The 19,522-nt window shown below is 43.7% G+C and overlaps 1 protein-coding gene across 3 annotated transcripts in view; it reads right to left on the minus strand.

Annotated features, from left to right (window-relative positions):
• Positions 1-2,693: 2,693 nt before the first annotated feature.
• The window catches only part of AIFM3 (AIF family member 3), a 74,481-nt gene continuing 57,652 nt past the window's right edge, over positions 2,694-19,522 (minus strand). For 2 of the 3 annotated variants that reach the window (XM_075568715.1, XM_075568716.1), the window contains 6 exons: positions 18,513-18,589; positions 15,024-15,141; positions 11,259-11,357; positions 10,037-10,112; positions 9,526-9,630; positions 2,695-3,996 (listed from right to left, as the gene is read on the minus strand). In XM_075568715.1, coding sequence (XP_075424830.1) covers positions 3,957-3,996; positions 9,526-9,630; positions 10,037-10,112; positions 11,259-11,357; positions 15,024-15,141; positions 18,513-18,589 — 515 coding nt within the window. In that variant the 3' untranslated portion in view covers positions 2,695-3,956. Of the gene's footprint in view, positions 3,997-9,525; positions 9,631-10,036; positions 10,113-11,258; positions 11,358-15,023; positions 15,142-18,512; positions 18,590-19,522 lie in introns of all 3 variants that reach the window. The other variant, XM_075568717.1, reaches the window with a different exon arrangement.

Below are 19,522 nucleotides of genomic sequence, written 5' to 3' on the forward strand. Positions count from 1 at the left end.
ACGTTTCTTACATGTGACACAAACTGACAGAATAGTAAAATGGGCCGGATTTAATTTTTCCCACTAAATAGTAGTTTGAGGCCAAACATAACTTCAGACAATACTGAATCTGGCCCTGAGTAAACTTAAGTAACCGGACACTGATCAAAAGTGAGATTTGAAACTCATGCTACAATGTATATTGGGGTCTAAACTTCTTTGTTCCCAGTACATCCCATGGCACAGCGGGGTAATACACTGCGGATACCATAGAATTTCCTGAACACCATATTTTACTTTTTTAATCAAAAATGGCCCATTACATACAGTCTAATTGACATGATATTGAACGTTGTTGATTCTGAACTAACTATTGTAAAGAAATAATAATAACAAATATAGGCTAAAGCAGTCAAATTCCGGGCATTATTGAAATTCCTGCCCTCTGATTGGTTAAAATTCCGGGCATTATCCAATCAGTAATGGCCGGAAATTTAGCTGCTTGCAAAGTGTTGATTTCAATGTGATTATTTTCAGCCAATCAGCTTTCAGAAGAGCTGAGACAGGGCAGAGGATTGGTCTACAAGTAGGAACAGCTCTGAGACAGGGCAGGGGATTGGTTAAAAAGTATCAGCCATGGGTTGACTCCTCCCCCTTGCTCCGTGAACTGAGCAGCTTCAGTTGAAATGGTGGGGGAGAGAGAGTCTGCAAAGCGAGTGTCTGTCTGCAGTTTGTTTCTGGCTGTAGTTTATCTCTGTGTGTGTGTCAGCAGCAGCAGCAGCAGCAGCAGGTGCAGGTGTGTGTGTGTGTGTGCTGTTGTGTTGTATTTGTGTGTAGCAGCAGTTTGTGTGTAGAGGTTCTGTGTTGTGTGTAGAGGATCTGTGTTGTGTGTAGATGTGCTGTGCTGTGAGTGTAGATGTGCTGTGTTGTGTGTGCAGAGCTCCAGTGTGTGTGTGTGTGTGTGTGTGTGAGGAGGTGCTGTGTTGTGTGTGTGTGTGTAGCAGCAGTTTGTGTGTGTAGATCTGCTGTGTTGTGTGGTTGTGTGTGTGACATACTGGACACCTAACAAGCTCCTATTGAACCCCCAAAATGACCACAACATATATATAAGCATATGAGTGTCACAGAGGAGTGCTACTGAGCATGGCAATATATATTTTTAAAACCAGAGACAGAACATAAAACACAGACAAAGCTCAGTTTTTAGCACATCCAGTGAGACTCATACACGGTACAGTGCCTAAATATATATGTATAAATATCTAATAAGTAAAATGGTCTTTTAGTTTGACATTTTTGGCCAAAATATTTTGCCATGCTCAGTAGCACTCCTCTGTGACACTCATATGCTTATATATATGTTGTGGTCATTTTGGGGGTTCAATAGGAGCTTGTTAGGTGTCCAGTATGTTTTACAATTCTTGTCCAGCTAGTCATGGCTGATTGGAGGGTGGCAACCTCCTTCCTAATTTAAGCTCACCCCCTCCCACATTTAAATGGTTATGGGCTCACTCCATAGCATCTTCCACTCAGGGGAACTTGCCTGCTTGCAGTTTGGCTGTGACATCTCTAATACAGAGTGCTTTTCCTGGTAATGTACAGGTTAATAAAAGCTTCAGTCAGACTCAGAACTTTGCAACTAATATTGACAGATTTACTATAAATCATTCTTCCTGTTATTACACAGGTTATTAAGAATTTATATTAGCGTTAGGGACCCCTGATATGTGGTCTGCCTTGGCGTTGGCTCAGGGGCTTACAACAATTTTGGCCAAAAATGTCAAACTAAAAGACCATTTTACTTATTAGATATTTATACATATATATTTAGGCACTGTACCGTGTATGAGTCTCACTGGATGTGCTAAAAACTGAGCTTTGTCTGTGTTTTATGTTCTGTCTCTGGTTTTAAAAATGTGTGTGTGTGTGTACAGAGGGGGCGGAAGTGTGTGGATATAGATATCTGCAGTGTAAGGCTAAGGCCCCGGTCTCTCCGCTGTAACGCGCGCCCGTGATATTGGCGGCGCGTTCAGCCGATTCCTCGGTCTGCAGCTCACTGCAGGCAGAGAGATCCGGGGGGGGGGGGGTGTGGGGGCGTGGCGGGGGAGTGACGGCCATGACGTCACCCGGCAGGTTCGCCCTCATTGGCTGAACCGCCGGGGGCGTGCCTAATCGCTCGACACGAGTCCTGCTCTCAATTCTATTGAGAGCAGGAGCAGCTCTCGCCCGAGCGCTGCGGCCCCCCCTCGCAGCGGGCCCGGCTCCATTGAGGGGAGGGCTCTCGTCCGTGCAGCGTCTGCCACAGCGGATGCTGTAGCAGGCAGCGGGGGCAAGGCCTAAGAGTATATAGAGGTGGATTCATGTATTTACCATTTTATTTTAATAAAAAAATCTATATAACTATACAAAAGTGTCTATTCTGAAAAAAGTCTACATTTAGCCTATAACAGTAATAATCCCCTCAGAACAGGGCATTACTGGCGAATAATGCCCTGGCTGGGTTAAAGTCCCTTGGCTTCGCCTCGGGCCTTCAACGCTTCCAGCCAGGGCATTATTGGCCAGTAATGCCCTGTTCTTCGGGGATTATTACTTAAATACTAATCAGTGTTTAACATGGAAGAGGAGCTAATGAAATGAGTTTATTCCACAAATTGTGAGCTCCTTAAATACCTTTGGGGTGTGTTTTTGGGATTATCCATAGCAAACACACCTAATTCATATTATTGAAAGCAAACATTGCAGCAATACTGAAGGTTTTGGCTCAAATTATTTATTCAAGTGTGTCTCTATTTTTCAAGAGTGGATATATAATGTCTGCGACGCAATCAATTAAAATGTGATTAGGAGCAACATTATTCAGCCATGACCATTACACACTATGGTTCCTTGCCTCTTTGTTAGACTAGGACAACCTTGGGATGCAGAAATAAAGTGGTTTATCATTATTTTCACATTTATCAGTCCATTAGATGCAGAAAAAGATATAAGGAGTTAATGTAATGAAGTATAAAAAGTATTAGACTTAAAAAACCCTACAAACTTGGGACTCAAAAAGTTGCAAAAATCGGTGTGAAATTCCAACTGTCCAAGAAAATTCTTCCCGCAATTTGCTTTCATCGCTAAACAAAGTGCACCAGGAGGATATAATATTAACTTTTCAATTCTTCATAGAGCAGTGTTTTTCAGCCGGGATTCCTAGGAACCCTTGGGTTCCCCAGGCATCTCTAAAGGGTTCCCTGTAATTTTCAAATCGTACCAAATACAGAAGAATTTACAATGCATCTGATGTCAGACGCGCTGTTTGAGAGGGTTGGGGTTCCTTACAATGCATCTGATGTCAGACGCGCTGTTAGAGAGGGTTGGGGTTCCTTACAGTGCATCTGATGTCAGACGCGCTGTTAGAGAGGGTTGGGGTTCCTTACAATGCATCTGATGTCAGGCACGCTATTAGAGAGGGTTGGGGTTCCTTACAATGCATCTGATGTCAGGCACGCTATTAGAGAGGGTTAGGGTTCCTTACAATGCATCTGATCTCAGACGCGCTATTAGAGAGGGTTGGGGTTCCTTACAATGCATCTGATGTCAGACGTGCTATTAGAGAGGGTTGGGGTTCCTTACAATGCATCTGATCTCAGACACGCTGTTAGAGAGGGTTTGGGGTTCCTCAGAATTTCACACACGGTTCCTTAACCAAAAAAAGGTTGGAAACCACTGTCACAGAGTCATAGATTCTTGATGGCTTCCTCCTTTGCTTGATACCGGTTATGCAATAATTAGAATTAGAAATTGACGTTGAGTCACCATCTTTAGAGGTTTAAAAGAAGAATGTATAAGCCAGGCAGACACGAATTTCTCAGCACAAAATGCTTCAGCAGGTTTCATTTCTCTCATACGTTTTGAAAGGATGCATCGGCTATTCAGCACATGTTATATTCTTCATATAGCTTCTATTATTCCATTCTGGGGAGTTTCAGATGCTACGATCCTTTTCCAGTTAGCCAACATATGTCTCCAGTTCTAAAAGAAAGAGAAATATAAAAACACACAGAGGTTTTGCAATGAGATTAATTTCTGCAATATTTATGGTATCATTATAAGTGAAAAACATCACCCGGAACCAATAATCCCACATACCAAAAAAGTGCAAATACATTATAGTAAACAGAAAGCTACATGAACATATACTGTATGACCAGGAATGAATATGATGACAACCATGTGGGTTATATTTCCAATGTGGACATTTTGACCTTGAACGAGTCCTTGAGGTCTTTATCGATGAGTCACATTTACCTGCTTATATTAGCACAGGCTTTGGTGGTTGTTTATAGAGAGTAAACGAAGGAAACATGGCTTAATGCACATAAAGTAAAGAGATACTGTATCAATTGTATGCAACCTTTTTTGGCTCTTTTTACATAATTTTAAGTGGCAATAAAAAGTGTCAATCAAATGTATATATTGTATCATATGTATCCGACTGGAAATGTAAAAAACAACCCTAGATTTAATGCACATTTAGCGCACAGAACACAGTAAATTACATGACACAACAAGACTTTTAGAATTTTTTGGGAGGGTACGTTAAATTGTGTACAATGGTATAGGATAGGAAATACTTTAACATTCATTGGATGCCATCGCGGGCTCATTTATTTTGTATTAACTTTACCCTTGCACTTTGGTGTTATGGCGTCTTTAAAAGCCCTACACCAGGGGTGTCAAACATAAGGCCCATGGGCCGCATCCCGCCCGGCGAAAGCTGTAGTCCGGCCCGCATGGGGGGTGCATCTTCTCTGGGAAATGAGTGAGAGCCGGTGTAGGGGGGACGGGCCTCAACTGCAGCAGGAACTATCGCGAGGCTTGCCTGGCCAATAGTAGTGCCCGACTCGCCTTCACGCGGGATCCTGCTGCTGTGATCATGTCTCCTTCTCACGCGCCCTGCCTCCTCTGGATCAGTGTGATAATCTCTGGGGCACGTGGTCTGCTGGTGAGGTGAGCATGTGGGAGAGTGAGTGGTGGAAGAGTGCGAGGGGGGAGGAGTTGGTTAAAAGGGGTGTAAGAGGGGGGGGGGAAAGTGAGGTGGGGAGAGTGCGAGAGTGAAGGGGAACATGTGGGGGAGAAGCTGCAGAGGAGGGGAGCATGTGGGGGAGAAGCTGGACAGGAGGGGAGCATGTGGGGGAGAAGCTGGAGAGGAGGGGAGAAGCTGGAGAGGAGGGGAGCATGTGGGGGAGAAGCTGGAGAGGAGGGGAGCATGTGGGGGAGAAGCTGGGGAGCATGTGGAGAGGAGTGGAACATGTGGGGGAGAAGCTGGGGAGCATGTGGGAAGAAGCTGGAGAGGAGGGGAGCATGTGGGGGAGAAGCTGGAGAGGAGGGGAGCATGTGGGAAGAAGCTGGAGAGGAGGGGAGCATGTGGGGAAGGAGCTGGAGAGGAGGGGAGCATGTGGGGGAGAAGCTAGAAAGGAGGGGAGCATGTGGGGAAGAGGGGAGCATGTGGGGGAGAAGGTGGGGAAGAAGGGAGCTCGTGGGGGATAGGCTGAAGAGAAGGGGGGCTTGTGGGGGAGAAGCTGGAGAGGAGGGGAGCATGTGGGGAAGAAGCTGGAGAGGAGGGGAGCATGTGGGGGAGAAGCTGGAGAGGAGGGGAGCATGTGGGGAAGAAGCTGGAGAGGAGGGGAGCATGTGGGGGAGAAGCTGGAGAGGAGGGGAGTATGTGGGGGAGAAGCTGGAGAGGAGGAGGGCCTGAATGTACAATGATCTCTGATCAGGCCGGTCATATGAAGTGAGTTTGACACCCCCCGCCCCCTACACTGTATCTATGGAAGAAGTATGAAGACCCTTAAAAAATATACATTTTTATGCATTTAAGAAGATGGAGAAATTTTGATTTTTATGTAACAAGTAATTGCCCTCTAAATACAACACAGCACCCAATTGCATTGCTCAAGAGTGGTCATCATGTTCTAGTACGGAAGGATATCTCAGTTTACAGATCTATTATTCCAAATGGCCGATTCTTATCATCATTACAGTACAATATTCATACCGAACCAACACTAACACCACCCTAACTCCTGTTACTAGTTTTAAATACCTGGGCATATGGCTTGACTCCCACTTAACATTCGGGATGCACATTGATACCCTGACAACCAAGACCTATGCCAAACTAGGGGTACTTTACAGGAACAAATCCTCCCTAAGTCTCCTGGTCAGAAAACGTATCGCACAGCAGATGCTAATGCCAATTATTGACTATGGAGACATAGTATATGGCTCGGCAACTCAATCCCACCTTAGCAAACTTGACACCCTCTACAATTCAATTTGTCGTTTCGTTCTCCAATGCAACTATAACACACATCACTGCGAAATGCTCAAAGAACTAGATTGGTCATCACTCGAGTCTAGGCGCAAAGTTCACCTTTCCTGTCTTGCCTTCAAATACTTTCTGGGCAAGCTACCCACCTATCTGAACAAGCTCATCACCCCTACCACCTGCAGCACCTATCACCTGAGATCAGACTCCAAAAGACTGTTCATGGTCCTAAGGCTCAACAAAGTATCCGGCCGCTCCTCCTTCTCTTACCGTGCACCCCAAAACTGGAACAACCTACCGGAGACTCTAACATCCACCACCAGTTTAAGTTCTTTGAAAACTAAGGCTGTCTCACATTTTAATCTGGTCTGTAACTGTTACATAAGACTATAATATACATCTTCTCTAACTGTGCATGCAATGTATTGTATATAATGTATACCCTGTTCATTTATGTAACTGTGGGCCTCATGCAGAGAGCAGCGCAAAAAGGAATCTCGCCATTTGCCGGCGAAAATGGAGCTTTAAACCGCCGGAAAAGGCAAGTTTAAAAAAAAGCGCCATTTTTTTTTTTTTTGCTTGAAATTCGCCGCGCGGCTGGAGAGTTTCTAATCTCTCCAGTTTTTTTTCCTGCCGTATGCAGAGAGCAGCGAACGCCATCTAGTGGCTGTTCGCGCCAAAAAAATGGCGCGATTTTCAACATTTTTCCTCTCCACCAAGTAGCTGGCGCTCCGCGGCCGGTGGAGGGGAAAAAAAAAAAACGCGATTTTTTCCCCACTAGTTTCAACAGCGCTCATAGCGCTCATAGCGCTGGTTGAAACTCTCCATATGCAGAAAGGCTTGTAAATGCAGTTTTCTGCCCTTTCTGCATATGGAGAAAAAAACTCTCCAAAAAAGCTACAATTTTTCCCCCTCTCCAATTCTAAATAGCGCTGCTCTCTGCATGAGGCCCTGTATTTGTAACCATGTATTATTTGTCATATTAACTATGCCCAGGACATACTTGAAAACGAGAGGTAACTCTCAATGTATTACTTCCTGGTAAAACATTTTTATAAATAAATAATAATAAAAAATATATATATACAGGCATACCCCGGTTTAAGGACACTCACTTTAAGTACACTCGCGAGTAAGTACATATCGCTCAATAGGAAAATGGCAGCTCACGCATGCGCCTGTCATCATGTCCTGAACAGCAATACCGGCTCCCTACCTATACCGAAGCTGTGCGCAAGCGGGGAGACTATAGAGCCTGTTACACATGCGTTATTTACATCAGTTATGCACGTATATGACGATTGCCGTACAGTTCATGCATCGATAAGTAGGGAAAAGGTAGTGCTTCACTTTAAGTACATTTTCGCTTTACAAACATGCTCCGGTCCCATTGCGTACGTTAATGCGGGGTATGCCTGTATATATATGGGTGTTTTGTGCCTGCTTTACTAATACAATTCTTTTTGCTAATAAGTGTGCTGTCTCTTCCTTGCTGTGCCTACTTTGGATTCCCTGGATTCTCTGGTCTGCCTGGTAAGGAGCCTTTGATTATATATATATATATATATATATATATATATATATATATATATATATATATATATATCATTCATCCTTTCATTTATTCACTAATAGGGGCGGGTTGGAGGGCAGTAAAATTAGATCACAAGCCTGCTCTGTGATTCTGATAGGTACCTGTTAAAATACTGAAATAATTGCTCCCTGTGCAGGGGAAAGGGGTGAGATGAACCCAGTGACAGTACAGGAAAAAGAACACAGCGCACATCAAGTTACAACCACAAAGACACTAAATACAAACATACTTGCCATGACGGATAAACATCCTTTATTGGTTGGAAGCATTAAAAAAAAAAAATAAGAGTTTAGTTTATTATAATGTTTTATATTGTGCGATGCTCATGTTTTATAGATGTAGGAGGTCTCGTTTGTAGTAGTGATTCATTACTGTGTCAGGAAAGATTCCCACTTCTCAATCCTGATGCACTTATTCAGCTACTGCAGTATTATTGCTGGTATAGCAGCCTGGACACTCAAACACACACACACACACACACACACACACACACACACACACACACACACACACACACACACACACACACACACACACACACACACACACACACACACATGCACACACCTTGTATATACGCACAGTTTCCTCCCTCGATCTTATTTGTGACCTTAAATATACTTTCCATTTTTAACAGCTTGTCTTAACTAAGATGTTTTCCCTAACTGTATATTGTCACCTATGGTCAAATATGTAAGGTCACACTCAAAGATCAGTTATTTCTACATGATTACATTATTAAGTAGGAACACACACCATTCCTAGTGAGAAATACAACATATTAATATGCAGGAAATGTACTACACTTCAAATTGACCGTAACTATACCTGGGCACAAAAATACATTGGTGCCTGTTACTGTACTAAACCCTTCCACCTCTTATCCTGTCTCATTTATTTTATACTTACTCGTGTAGTTCCATTCTCTTCCATACTTTATAGGACAGAAGTTTAAAACTGTTCCCATTTAGTTGTAAGCTTTTACAGTTTAAATAAGAAATTATTATGAGGCAGATTTACTAAATGAAATCTCTCTCTCTCCTCTCTCTCTCCTCTCTCTCTCCTCTCTCATTTCTCTCTCATTTCTCGTATAATTTGCAGTCTCCGGTTATGCGATTTTTAATTCTTGAAGCAATTTCATAAACAAAACCTAATGAAGCAATGTAGCGGTGTTTTCCATTTCCCCCTGTGGCCGACTCCAGTCCTCAAGGGCCACCAACAGGTCAGGTTTCCAGGATATCCCTGCTTCAGCACAGGTGGCTCAATCAGTGACTCAGTTAGATTGACTGCACCGCCCGTGCTGATGCAGGGATATCCTGAAAACCTGACCTGTTGGTGGCCCTTGAGCACTGAAGTTGGCCACCCCTGCGTTAAGGTATCACCCAACACACATCATCGGCCCCATTAAGAATTGGAGAGACCCTTTCTGTAAAGGTGGATTATGTCGGAGCTTCATTGGCCGGCAATAACTTGGAGGCAGCGCATCAGCTTAACCTGCAAGTGACCATACTGGGCACATGGAAGATTGCTATTTTGCGCCTTGTAACATTTAGCGCACCCTACCATAATGTGTGCGCAGTCTTAGCACTGTTTAGTCAAACTGTGCCTAGCTGTCTGTTTACAAACTGCTACTTACTCAACATCCCGTTTCCGGATAGTTTTTCCCGATGACATCACTTCTGCCACTTTGGAAACGATGGGGTCATAGTTCATACTGGCCACGGCAATGACGTCATCGTGCCTAGAATACAAACGTACACGTCGGTCCCTGGTTCTTTAATACGTGTATTTTAACAGCAGGACTTAAATGAGTGAGTCAGAGAACAAGAGAAAATCAGAGTTCATTCCTTCCTGATCACTCATTTGTCACATAGAGCAGTAACCATCATTCTTTTATTAGGACTGAATATTTTAGTGGAGTGTATTTCTTGCGAAGCGTATTGAATTTATAATTTATTAATATTTTCAATGGCTCAATATCAGAATGTTATGTAATTATGGCTAATAAGATGATTTAGGAACATATTTTGAGCATTATGAGGAAATGTAGAATATTTTAATAATGATAATAAAAATAATATTTAATTTTGTATTATTTCCATCTGTTCCTCCTTGACATTGAGCTCTTTTTTTTATTGGCTGCTTACCTGGTATAAAATGCCACAAACTTTAATTCCTCAATATCACCTTGAATGACGACATCATCAAAGCCTTCGCCGTTCCCTAATATAAAGAAAAACGAATGGTAGCAGTGAAAGTGTAGCGGGCTATATAGTCACATTGCTGAAAATAGAAAATTGTTACTTTTATTTACCCTCATTTTCTTTTCCTGGAGCGTCCATCCATGGCAGTGCTCACCAACCCCCTCCCAAATGTATTATACCGAGGATTATAGTAATGTCTCCGGTTTATATATTCCAGCTTCTGTGTTGAGACTACCTGGGGGAGAAAGGACGGGCCATGCATGGTCCTCCCACAGCTAGAGATTTCTGTATGTCAGCTGGAGGGTGGCACTTAACCCATTGGTGAGCACTGCTATGGTGACAACCAGGGAAATATGGCCATTTGTGTTGTGTGTAAATGTGTCAGGATACAGTACAGTTGTACTCTGTTTGTGCTGCTTATTCTTTGTAACACTTAGGAAGCAATTACATGACACATTATAATGTGTGCATGTATGCTGTGTGTGTATGTGTGTGGCACATATATGGTAATGGTGCATGTATGGTTTGTGTGTATAGTGCATGTATGGTTTGCTTTTGTGTGTGCATGGTGCATATAATTTGTGTGTATATTGTGCATGTATGGTTTGTGTGTCTGTATAATGCATGTATATTGTGCATGTATGGTTTGTGTGTCTGTATGGTGCATGTATATTGCGCATGTATGGTTTGTATGTATACTGTACGTATACAGTATATGGTGCATACAGTACATGACTTACAGTATGTTTATGTGTGTTGTATGCATGGTTTGTGTGTGTGTAGGGTGCATGTACTGTTTGTGTGCATATGCTGTGTTGCTCTGGTGCGTATGTATGTGGTGTACATGCATGTGTGTATGGTACATTTTTCGGTGTCTGCCAGTGTGCAGAATCAACATTCCATGAGCAACACAGCGTGTAACTACCTTGCTTTTTAGTTTGACATCTTCATAAGATAAGCCAATAAAGTCACTGGGGAGATACAAATTTACTGCGGTTGCACTGAAAATAAACAATACATTTTACAGCACACGTATGGCTACTGACCAGTTGTGGCGGTGTGTATTGAATAAACAGGTCATTTGGGAAAGCAGTGAATTGTAACACCTTACAGATCCAAAGATGTTAGCAGATGTGTGCATTTCAGTTCAGTCTCATTTGGTTACCTGCATATCGTATGCTTTTTCCAAACATTGCTGTCCATAGATAGGGTACTGTATTAATTTCAGTGCCTGGTGCCAGCATGTTCAAGGCGGCTATGCGGCCTGCAGGAGAGCAAGGAAAGCGTGAGAAACAAAAATGAAATAAAGTAATGCAGTGGTCAAAATGCCTTTAATAGTGTCAAGGCTTGTGCAGTGTGTACTTATACAAAAAGGAAGGTAAGAAAGTGTTGTACTTTAGGTTTGCAAATAAAAACAGACGGTTGTTCTCTGTACACCCCAGTTTTATAATGCTTTGATTACTTAACCATATGCAACATTTTGTGTTGGAATTGAAAACTGTTAAATGATGTTACAGTTAATAGGGTCATTGGGATGGGAAAGGTACAATTATCATTTGAATGGGACCGGGGTTTTAAGGGTGCAGTCTCCCATAAAAGACCAATACAACTTATTTTTGTAAAGAATGTAACAATGTCTAAGGTCTAATTGGCTTCCATACACAAATGTAAGCGTGCTAATAGCGAAGCTTAGATTCAGCTGCTTTATTTTACTGAAAATAAAATACAAATGGAACTTTTTTTAAAGGCCCCTGAATGTGGGTGTGTTTATAAATCATGTTTACTTAACCCTTAATCCACCCTGTCCTTATCAGATAGCCAATCAAGATACGGGGAGGGGAGAGACGGGGGGGGGGGCTCTACTTGTGCAAACTCTTGTTGAACACACAAAGACATCAGAGAAAAAAACAGCCAGAGGAAACCAAACCTCTTCCAAGTCTCAGCACACAGGCTTTACGTTGGTGAAAAAGGAATTAAACACCCGGGGATTTGGGTTCACCTCGGATCGGGCGGGTCATTCAGTTCGTGGACTTCCGTGAATCAGTTTAAAAAATGGCGATTCGTCTTTCGGGTTTTTTTTAAAAAATCTTTGACAACCCAATCCGTGGATTTCCGCAATCCGGTGCAGGATTTTAAGAATCCGATCTGCGGATCCTCCGACGCATTGTGGAATCCACTGATTGGATTCTTAAAAATTTGTGCGGATTGAATCGAATGGCGGTTTTTGGATTAATCCGCATGGATTGAAACTGGAACAATCCTTCGATGGATTTTACAGAGAGGAATGGATTTTGAAATGGACAGCTCGGGAAATTCCGGGGAATGGATTTTGAAATGGAAAGCTCGGGAAATTCCGGGGAACGGATTTTGAATGGAAAGCTCGGGAAATTCCGGGGAACGGATTTTGAAATGGAAAGCTCAGGAAATTCCGGGGAACGGATTTTGAAATGGAAAGCTCGGGAAATTCCGGGGAACGGATTTTGAAATGGAAAGCTCGGGAAATTCCGGGGGAACGGATTTTGAAATGGAAAGCTCGGGAAATTCCGGGGGAACGGATTTTGAAATGGAAAGCTCGGGAAATTCCGGGGGAACGGATTTTGAAATGGAAAGCTCGGGAAATTCCGGGGGAACGGATTTTGAATGGAAAGCTCGGGAAATTCTGGGGAACGGATTTTGAATGGAAAGCTCGGGAAATTCCGGGGAACGGATTTTTGACTGTTTCGCTCATCTCTAGATATAACTTTAACATGACACTGCCACCAGTATACTTTGGTTCTAGCAGGGATTACCCTTCCATAGGCTGCATCTTCATTCTTCCCATTCCCTGTGACAAAGCACTATTGAACTTTGAAATATATTCATACGACTTGTACTTAACCTCTACGCCCTTTTCTTATCTTGATTCACATATCTGGTCTCCCCTATAAAGATAACGGCTCTATAAATGGAGTGGCATAGCAGGGCCATTCCTTCTCCTTGGACTGACAGGCCCAGAGTGACACAAGATAATTTACATTGTTACAACGGTTACAGACTTCCAGCTAAAGTAAATTAATAGCAGTGAGATGTTTAATATGTTTATATTAAAGCTGTAGTGCCTCCCCAATATCACCTATTTTGAAATATAGCTCCCTTTTAAAGATTACCAATCTTATTTAGTTTTGTTTTTCCTATCTAATGATGATTTTGTTTTATTTTAAAAAGGCCTAAAACCTACAGTAAAGTGTCAACATGGCAACTCCTGCTGTTTATTCTTACTTTCTCCACTCCACCCGGGAGAAGAGAGGTGTTTTCCCATTCAAACTACTAAGGATCTCATCAGAAACATACGTTGTATCTTAATCTTCTCAGATAAGATTCTTTAAGGCCTTCTTATATCACCAATGGACCTGCACAAGGCAGCAGCTCTGAGAGCATCCCTTGTGCACAGGACCAACAGAGTTTTCACTCCCATGCTACTTGGAGTCAGCCTTTCCAGCTAGAAATGTTCACTGTCCTGGTCAGCCAGAGTGGGACTCCAACCCCAAACCCAGCTGCACCTCACGTAACCTAAGGTACGCTTTCTTCTTACCACGCCATGGACCTGCACCAAGCAGCTGCCACAGGGTGTTTGGCTAATGTTTGCTGCAATCCACCCCGTTAGACTGTAAACTACAACCCATGCTGAGCAACCTACCCCAATATTTCTTATGTCACCTACCCCGCACCTTCTTTGTTTATTTTTTTAAATTGGAAGCTCTCTGGGCAGAGACATCTTTCTAACTGACTCGTATAGTTTCAATTTAACTTATACTGTATACCCTATCTATGTTTTGTTATCTGTCCTCCCTCCCATATTGCACTATGCAAAGAAATATGTTGACGCCTTACAAATAACAGATAATAAGAAGAAAGTCACAAGGCGAGAGAGGCTTACTGGCCATATTCACTTAGGTTTTGGGCGTTTCAGTTATTTTTAGGAATAACACAGTTAAAAATAAATCAGTGAGAAGGGAAAAAAATAGAGAGGAGAAAACAGACATCTATCCTACTGCGCAGTGTTGTGAAGACATTTAATAATCATAACAAGGACGTTTCCTCTTTAAATAGTTGCGGCCATGGGTGGATTCCCCTATCGGCGATTGGGGTTACCCGATGAGCTGGTGGGTCGATGCGGTGGCCGGTGCTGCGCCTCCCCAGTGGCAGTGGCCAGCAGCTCCCCAGCTCTCCGACCACCTGCAATACTTTCCCTCCTGTTGGCGCCGAGACCCAACGTCCGTCCGACGGGAGGAGGGAGCTGCAGTGTCCCCGGACTGGCACAGCACCGCTGCTCACCCCAAGTTTAGAGTGTGTGTGTTGGAGTGAGAGAGGGAGGCGGGGGTCTCACCCGCTCTGGAGCGGCCCTCCTCCTGCCTGCGTCACATCGTCATGGCGACCCGACGTCAAATGATGCTGCGACGCTACATGGCGACGCATTGCCATGACGATGCAACGCCCCATGAAGCCGCGACACTGCAGGAGGAGGGCTGCTCTAAAAGGTCTCGCCCGGGGGTGGCAGGTAAGTATAATCCATCTCTGGTTACTGCCTTTTAAAAAATAGTTAAACAAGGACAATTTAAATCATTTTCACCAATGTTAAAGTGTTCTTTTGTTTTCTCTTACAACCTGAACTCATTGCAATGTAGGGGTTATTATCCATCGTGTTCGCTGCACCCCAAAGATAAGATACCATATTTATACATATCCCATTGCCTGTAAAAAGACCAATTAGGGAAGGAGCCTGAACAAAGAGGAGATACGGGACGTTTTACACCCAACCCTGACCATCAGGTTAGACGTTCACAAAATAATGTCAGGATAAACGTCGGATAAAGTTTTCCAACTCAGTACAAAAAAAAAAAAGGAAGAAAACAAAATGGAGACTATCCTGATATGTATTAGTTAGCATTACCTTGCATGTGCGCCATCTGCCAGTGAGGCACGTTCACCTTCTTGTTATTCCTAAAGGTCAACGGGAACGTTACAACGTCTCCTGCAGCAAACAAGCCCGGGATATTCGTTTGCATCATCTAAATGGAAGAACGCATTGTGGTCATAGATCCCCAGTAACCAACCTGTAAGCAGCAATACAGGTTTAATTTATTGTGTTTTTTGTATTTATTTTTTTATTACAGGAGTGAAGCAGGGGGTCTTCGGAGCTGAACTGGGTTAATTTCTGCTCCGGGGACCCTCTGCTTCCAGATATACAGTACTTACTTCCGTAGCTGTGCCAGTATTTATGCAGGTAGGGAACTGTGTGCCTAACATAATGGCGGCTTTAAAATGTCCCACGTCACGCGGGCTAACAGGAAGCGATTATGCCATCCGGTGAGGCTTCCTATTGGCTCCACAGAGATACCGCCCGCACCGCTACGGGGGTAAGTATCTCTGGACACAGGGGGTCCCCGGAGCTGAAATTAACACCGTTCAGCTCCGGAGACCCCCTGCTTCAATCCTGTAGTAATAACAATGTAAATTGATCCTGTGTTGCAGCTTTAAGTGGATCAGAAACAGAGCATGTTAAATGGGCTATAAGGTGCCATTCGGCCTAGCACTAAATATTGGCATATACTGTAGGATAGAATCTTAACTGTATTAACATAAAATATACTGGCTATGAAATTGTGGAAACAAAAACAGTGAAATTCTTCATTATTACCCAATGGTTATTTTTCAGTATTATGGGCACCATTTATCAACGGCCAAGGAATAAAAGAAGGACAAACCTAATTCAATTTGCACTCTTTGGGGGTCACTCATTAAAACAGCAGTCCAAGCTGCCATTTTTATTTCCCCCCTTTTATATGTGCATCAATACAATCCACACAATGATAAGTAATTATCTAAGTTGTCGATCGATCTGTTTGATCTGTTCTCCTGTGATCGTTGGCGTAGACTCGGCTCCGGGATCACTAAATGGCTGTCAGTGCAGCAGAAGAGGACCAAAGATGCAAAGTTCTGTGGGGAAGATCATTTTTACCAGGCAGTCACTACATATAATTGGAGCACTGCTTGAGAGGGGGGTGAGGACTCAAAAATGGCTATTCCATAGCCTGTTTCAGAAGGGGATGTGACTTTGTAAAAGGTTGCTATAGAAACAAAACATGCTTGTTACATTATAGTACATTAAACGTGTAATTCAGAGATTAAGAAAAATGCTCCAAGTGTTTTCTCATAGTAGAGAACTAATTTAGTTTTAAGAAAACACATGTAGGATATTGCATGGTCTGCAGCTTTAAAGTACATCAGTGCCAATTGTCACTCTCACATTGTAATGCATAACCACCTTTGTGTGAGAATCACTTTACACGGACTGTATGTAGCTTGACTGAAGAATAAGGCTGCGGTCCCAGTCATAACTGTAACATGCGCGCCCGGCTGGGGAGGGGGGGGGGGGCGGCGCGTGCACAGCGCTAACCGCGATCTGACAGGGAGAGAGGGAGCTTGCGACGGGAGGGGGTGTGGTTGGGGATTTGCGGGGGCGTGGCCATCACGTCATGCGTCAGGTTCGCCCTCATTGGGTGAACCGCCGGTGGGGGCGTGGCCACGCCTCCGTCGCAAGGTTTAAACTCAATTTCATTGAGTTTAAAAAATCCTGCAGCACGGCGCGGCTGCACCTTCAGCGTGAAGGTGTGTACTGGGCCCTTCCCCATTGAGGGGCGGTGCTTACACGCACAGCGCACGCCGCACAGCGCGCTGTGGCAGTGACTGGGACCGCAGCCTAACGCATACATTTAACCCAGGGGTGGCAATTTCCAGTCCTCCAGTCCTCAAGAGCTACCAACAGGTCAGGTTTTCAGGATATCCCTGCTTCAGCACAGGTGGCTCAGTGAAAGACTGCACCACCTGTGCTGAAGCAGGGATATCCTGAAAACCTGACCTGTTGGTAGCTTTTGAGGACTGGAGTTGGCTACCCCTGAATGTTAAGCAAGTATCCTGATGTCATTATGTATCTCCATAGGCAATGTACGTTTATTATATCAATAATTTTCATTATAAGCTGGACTCCCCACAGCTAATGGTCAGGGGACCGTCACCTTCACTGGTGATGGAGCGTACGAAGCCGCTGCTCACTTTACCATGACCATAGATCTTGCCAAACTAACCTTATTTGTTTCTTTGAGGAGGTAAGTAGGAATTTAGACCAGGGTAATGCAGTTGATGTGGTCTACTTAGATTTTGCAAAGGCTTTTGATACGGTTTCACACAAGAGGTTGGTGTACAAAATAAAGCAAATTGGACTCAGTAATAATATATGCACCAGAATTGAAAACTGGTTAAAGGACAGACAACAGAGGGTTGTCATAAATGGAACTTTTTCAGGTTGGGCTAAAGTCGTGAGTGGAGTACCTCAGGGATCGGTACAGGGACCCCTGCTTTTTAACTTGTTTATTAATGACCTTGAGGTTGGGATCGAGAGCAAAGTCTCCATCTTTGCTGATGATACTAAATTGTGTAAGGTAATAGAATCAGAGCAGGATGTAATTTCTCTTCAGAAGGACTTGGAGAGACTGGAAACGTGGGCAGGTAAATGGCAAATGAGGTTTAATACAGATAAATGTAAGGTTATGCATTTGGGATGGAAGAATAAAAAGGCGACTTACAAATTAAATGGAGATATATTGGGGGAATCCTTTATGGAGAAGGATTTAGGAGTGCTTGTAGACAGCAGGCTTAGCAATAGTGCCCAATGTCATGCAGTAGCTGCAAAGGCAAACAAGATCTTATCTTGCATCAAACGGGCAATGGATGGAAGGGAAGTAAACATAATTATGCCCCTTTACAAAGCATTAGTAAGACCACACCTTGAATATGCAGTACAATTTTGGGCACCAATCCTAAGAAAAGACATTATGGAACTAGAGAGAGTGCAGAGAAGAGCCACCAAATTAATAAAGGGGATGGACATTCTAACTTATGAGGAGAGGATAGCTAAATTAGATTTATTTACATTAGAAAAGAGGCATCTAAGAGGGGATATGATAACTATATACAAATATATTCAGGGACAATACAAGGAGCTTTCAAAAGAACTATTCATCCCACGGGCAGTACAAAGGACTTGGGGCCATCCCTTAAGGTTGGAGGAAAGGAAATTTCACCAGCAACAAAGGAAATGGTTCTTTACAGTAAGGGCAGTTAAAATGTGGAATTCATTACCCATGGAGACTGTGATGGCAGATACAATAGATTTGTTAAAAAAAAGGTTGGACATCTTTTTAGATGGGAAAGGTATACAGGGATATACCAAATAAGTATACATGGGAAGGATGTTGATCCAGGGATTAATCCGATTGCCAATTCTTGGAGTCAGGAAGAAATTAATTTTTCCCCTATGTAACTAAGTAACTATGTAATTATGTAACTATGACAGTGCTGCAGTGTGAGAAGCCAATGTTACCTTGTTAACGGGAATGTAACCTCTGGAATCTATTGTGATGCCGCTCTGTTTTAGAAACCCAGTGGTAGGACTTGCACCTAAAAAGAAGATACATTCTTATCTCATGCTTGGGTCAGTGATTGAAAGCGGTGATTCCATGCAGTTGGCGTATTACATGCTGAGTGTACAGCCTCGCACAGGGAGTCCTGCCAGGTTCAGAAGTATGTTTGAAGCCTTAATCCTGGTTAGGATCAGAATGAACTCATTAAAACGATAAGGTAAATGTACTAAGGGCTGTACCTCCTAAGCAGTGCTACTCGCTAAAACACCTCCTCGCACATCTTTAGATAAGGCCAATTGCAGCCTATTTAAGTGAATACGCTGCACCGTGGCATGTAATCTTATTTCCGCGGCACGATAAATCATTAAAGCAAGTGAGCAGGTTTCAGGAAAAATAGAGCACTGCTTACACCGGTATTTGCCAAGGAATAAATTGCAAGAGAGTGTGTACCCATAAAAATGGAAATTACTTCTCCCCCAAACTCTTCCAACAAGTAGTCCCCCAAAAAGCTGCTGATGCACAACACGAGGAAGTCAAAACCAAAGCCGTGGGCCTTGCTGCCAGAGAAGCCAGTAACGCAATGCGGAGCGATGCTTCGCCGGCCCCTCGGGCAGTAAAGGTGATAATACGGCGCATGCTCAAGCGGCTTTCCTTAACATCAGGTTCATGGCAAACACTGATTTGCAGCCTTAGGCCTCGGCCATGTTACTTGCTTGCTGGCGGAAGCGCGCTGAGGCGCGCTCCCGCTCAGCACTGAGCCCCTACAGCCGCAATTAGAGCGGCTTTAGTAGGGGCTCACCTGCGCTTACGCGCGCTTGCGGAAGCGCAGGTCTTGGGGGAATTTAAAATTCCCCCGCTTGCCGGCGAGACAGGCCGGTCACGTGAGCGGTTCGCCCAATGAGGGCGAACCAGCTCCGTGACGTCACTGGCCCGCCCCCGGCCAGTGACGCGACCGCCCCCGGACCGCCCC

This window comes from Ascaphus truei, chromosome 13, assembly GCF_040206685.1.
Source record: "Ascaphus truei isolate aAscTru1 chromosome 13, aAscTru1.hap1, whole genome shotgun sequence".
NCBI lineage: Eukaryota > Metazoa > Chordata > Amphibia > Anura > Ascaphidae > Ascaphus > Ascaphus truei.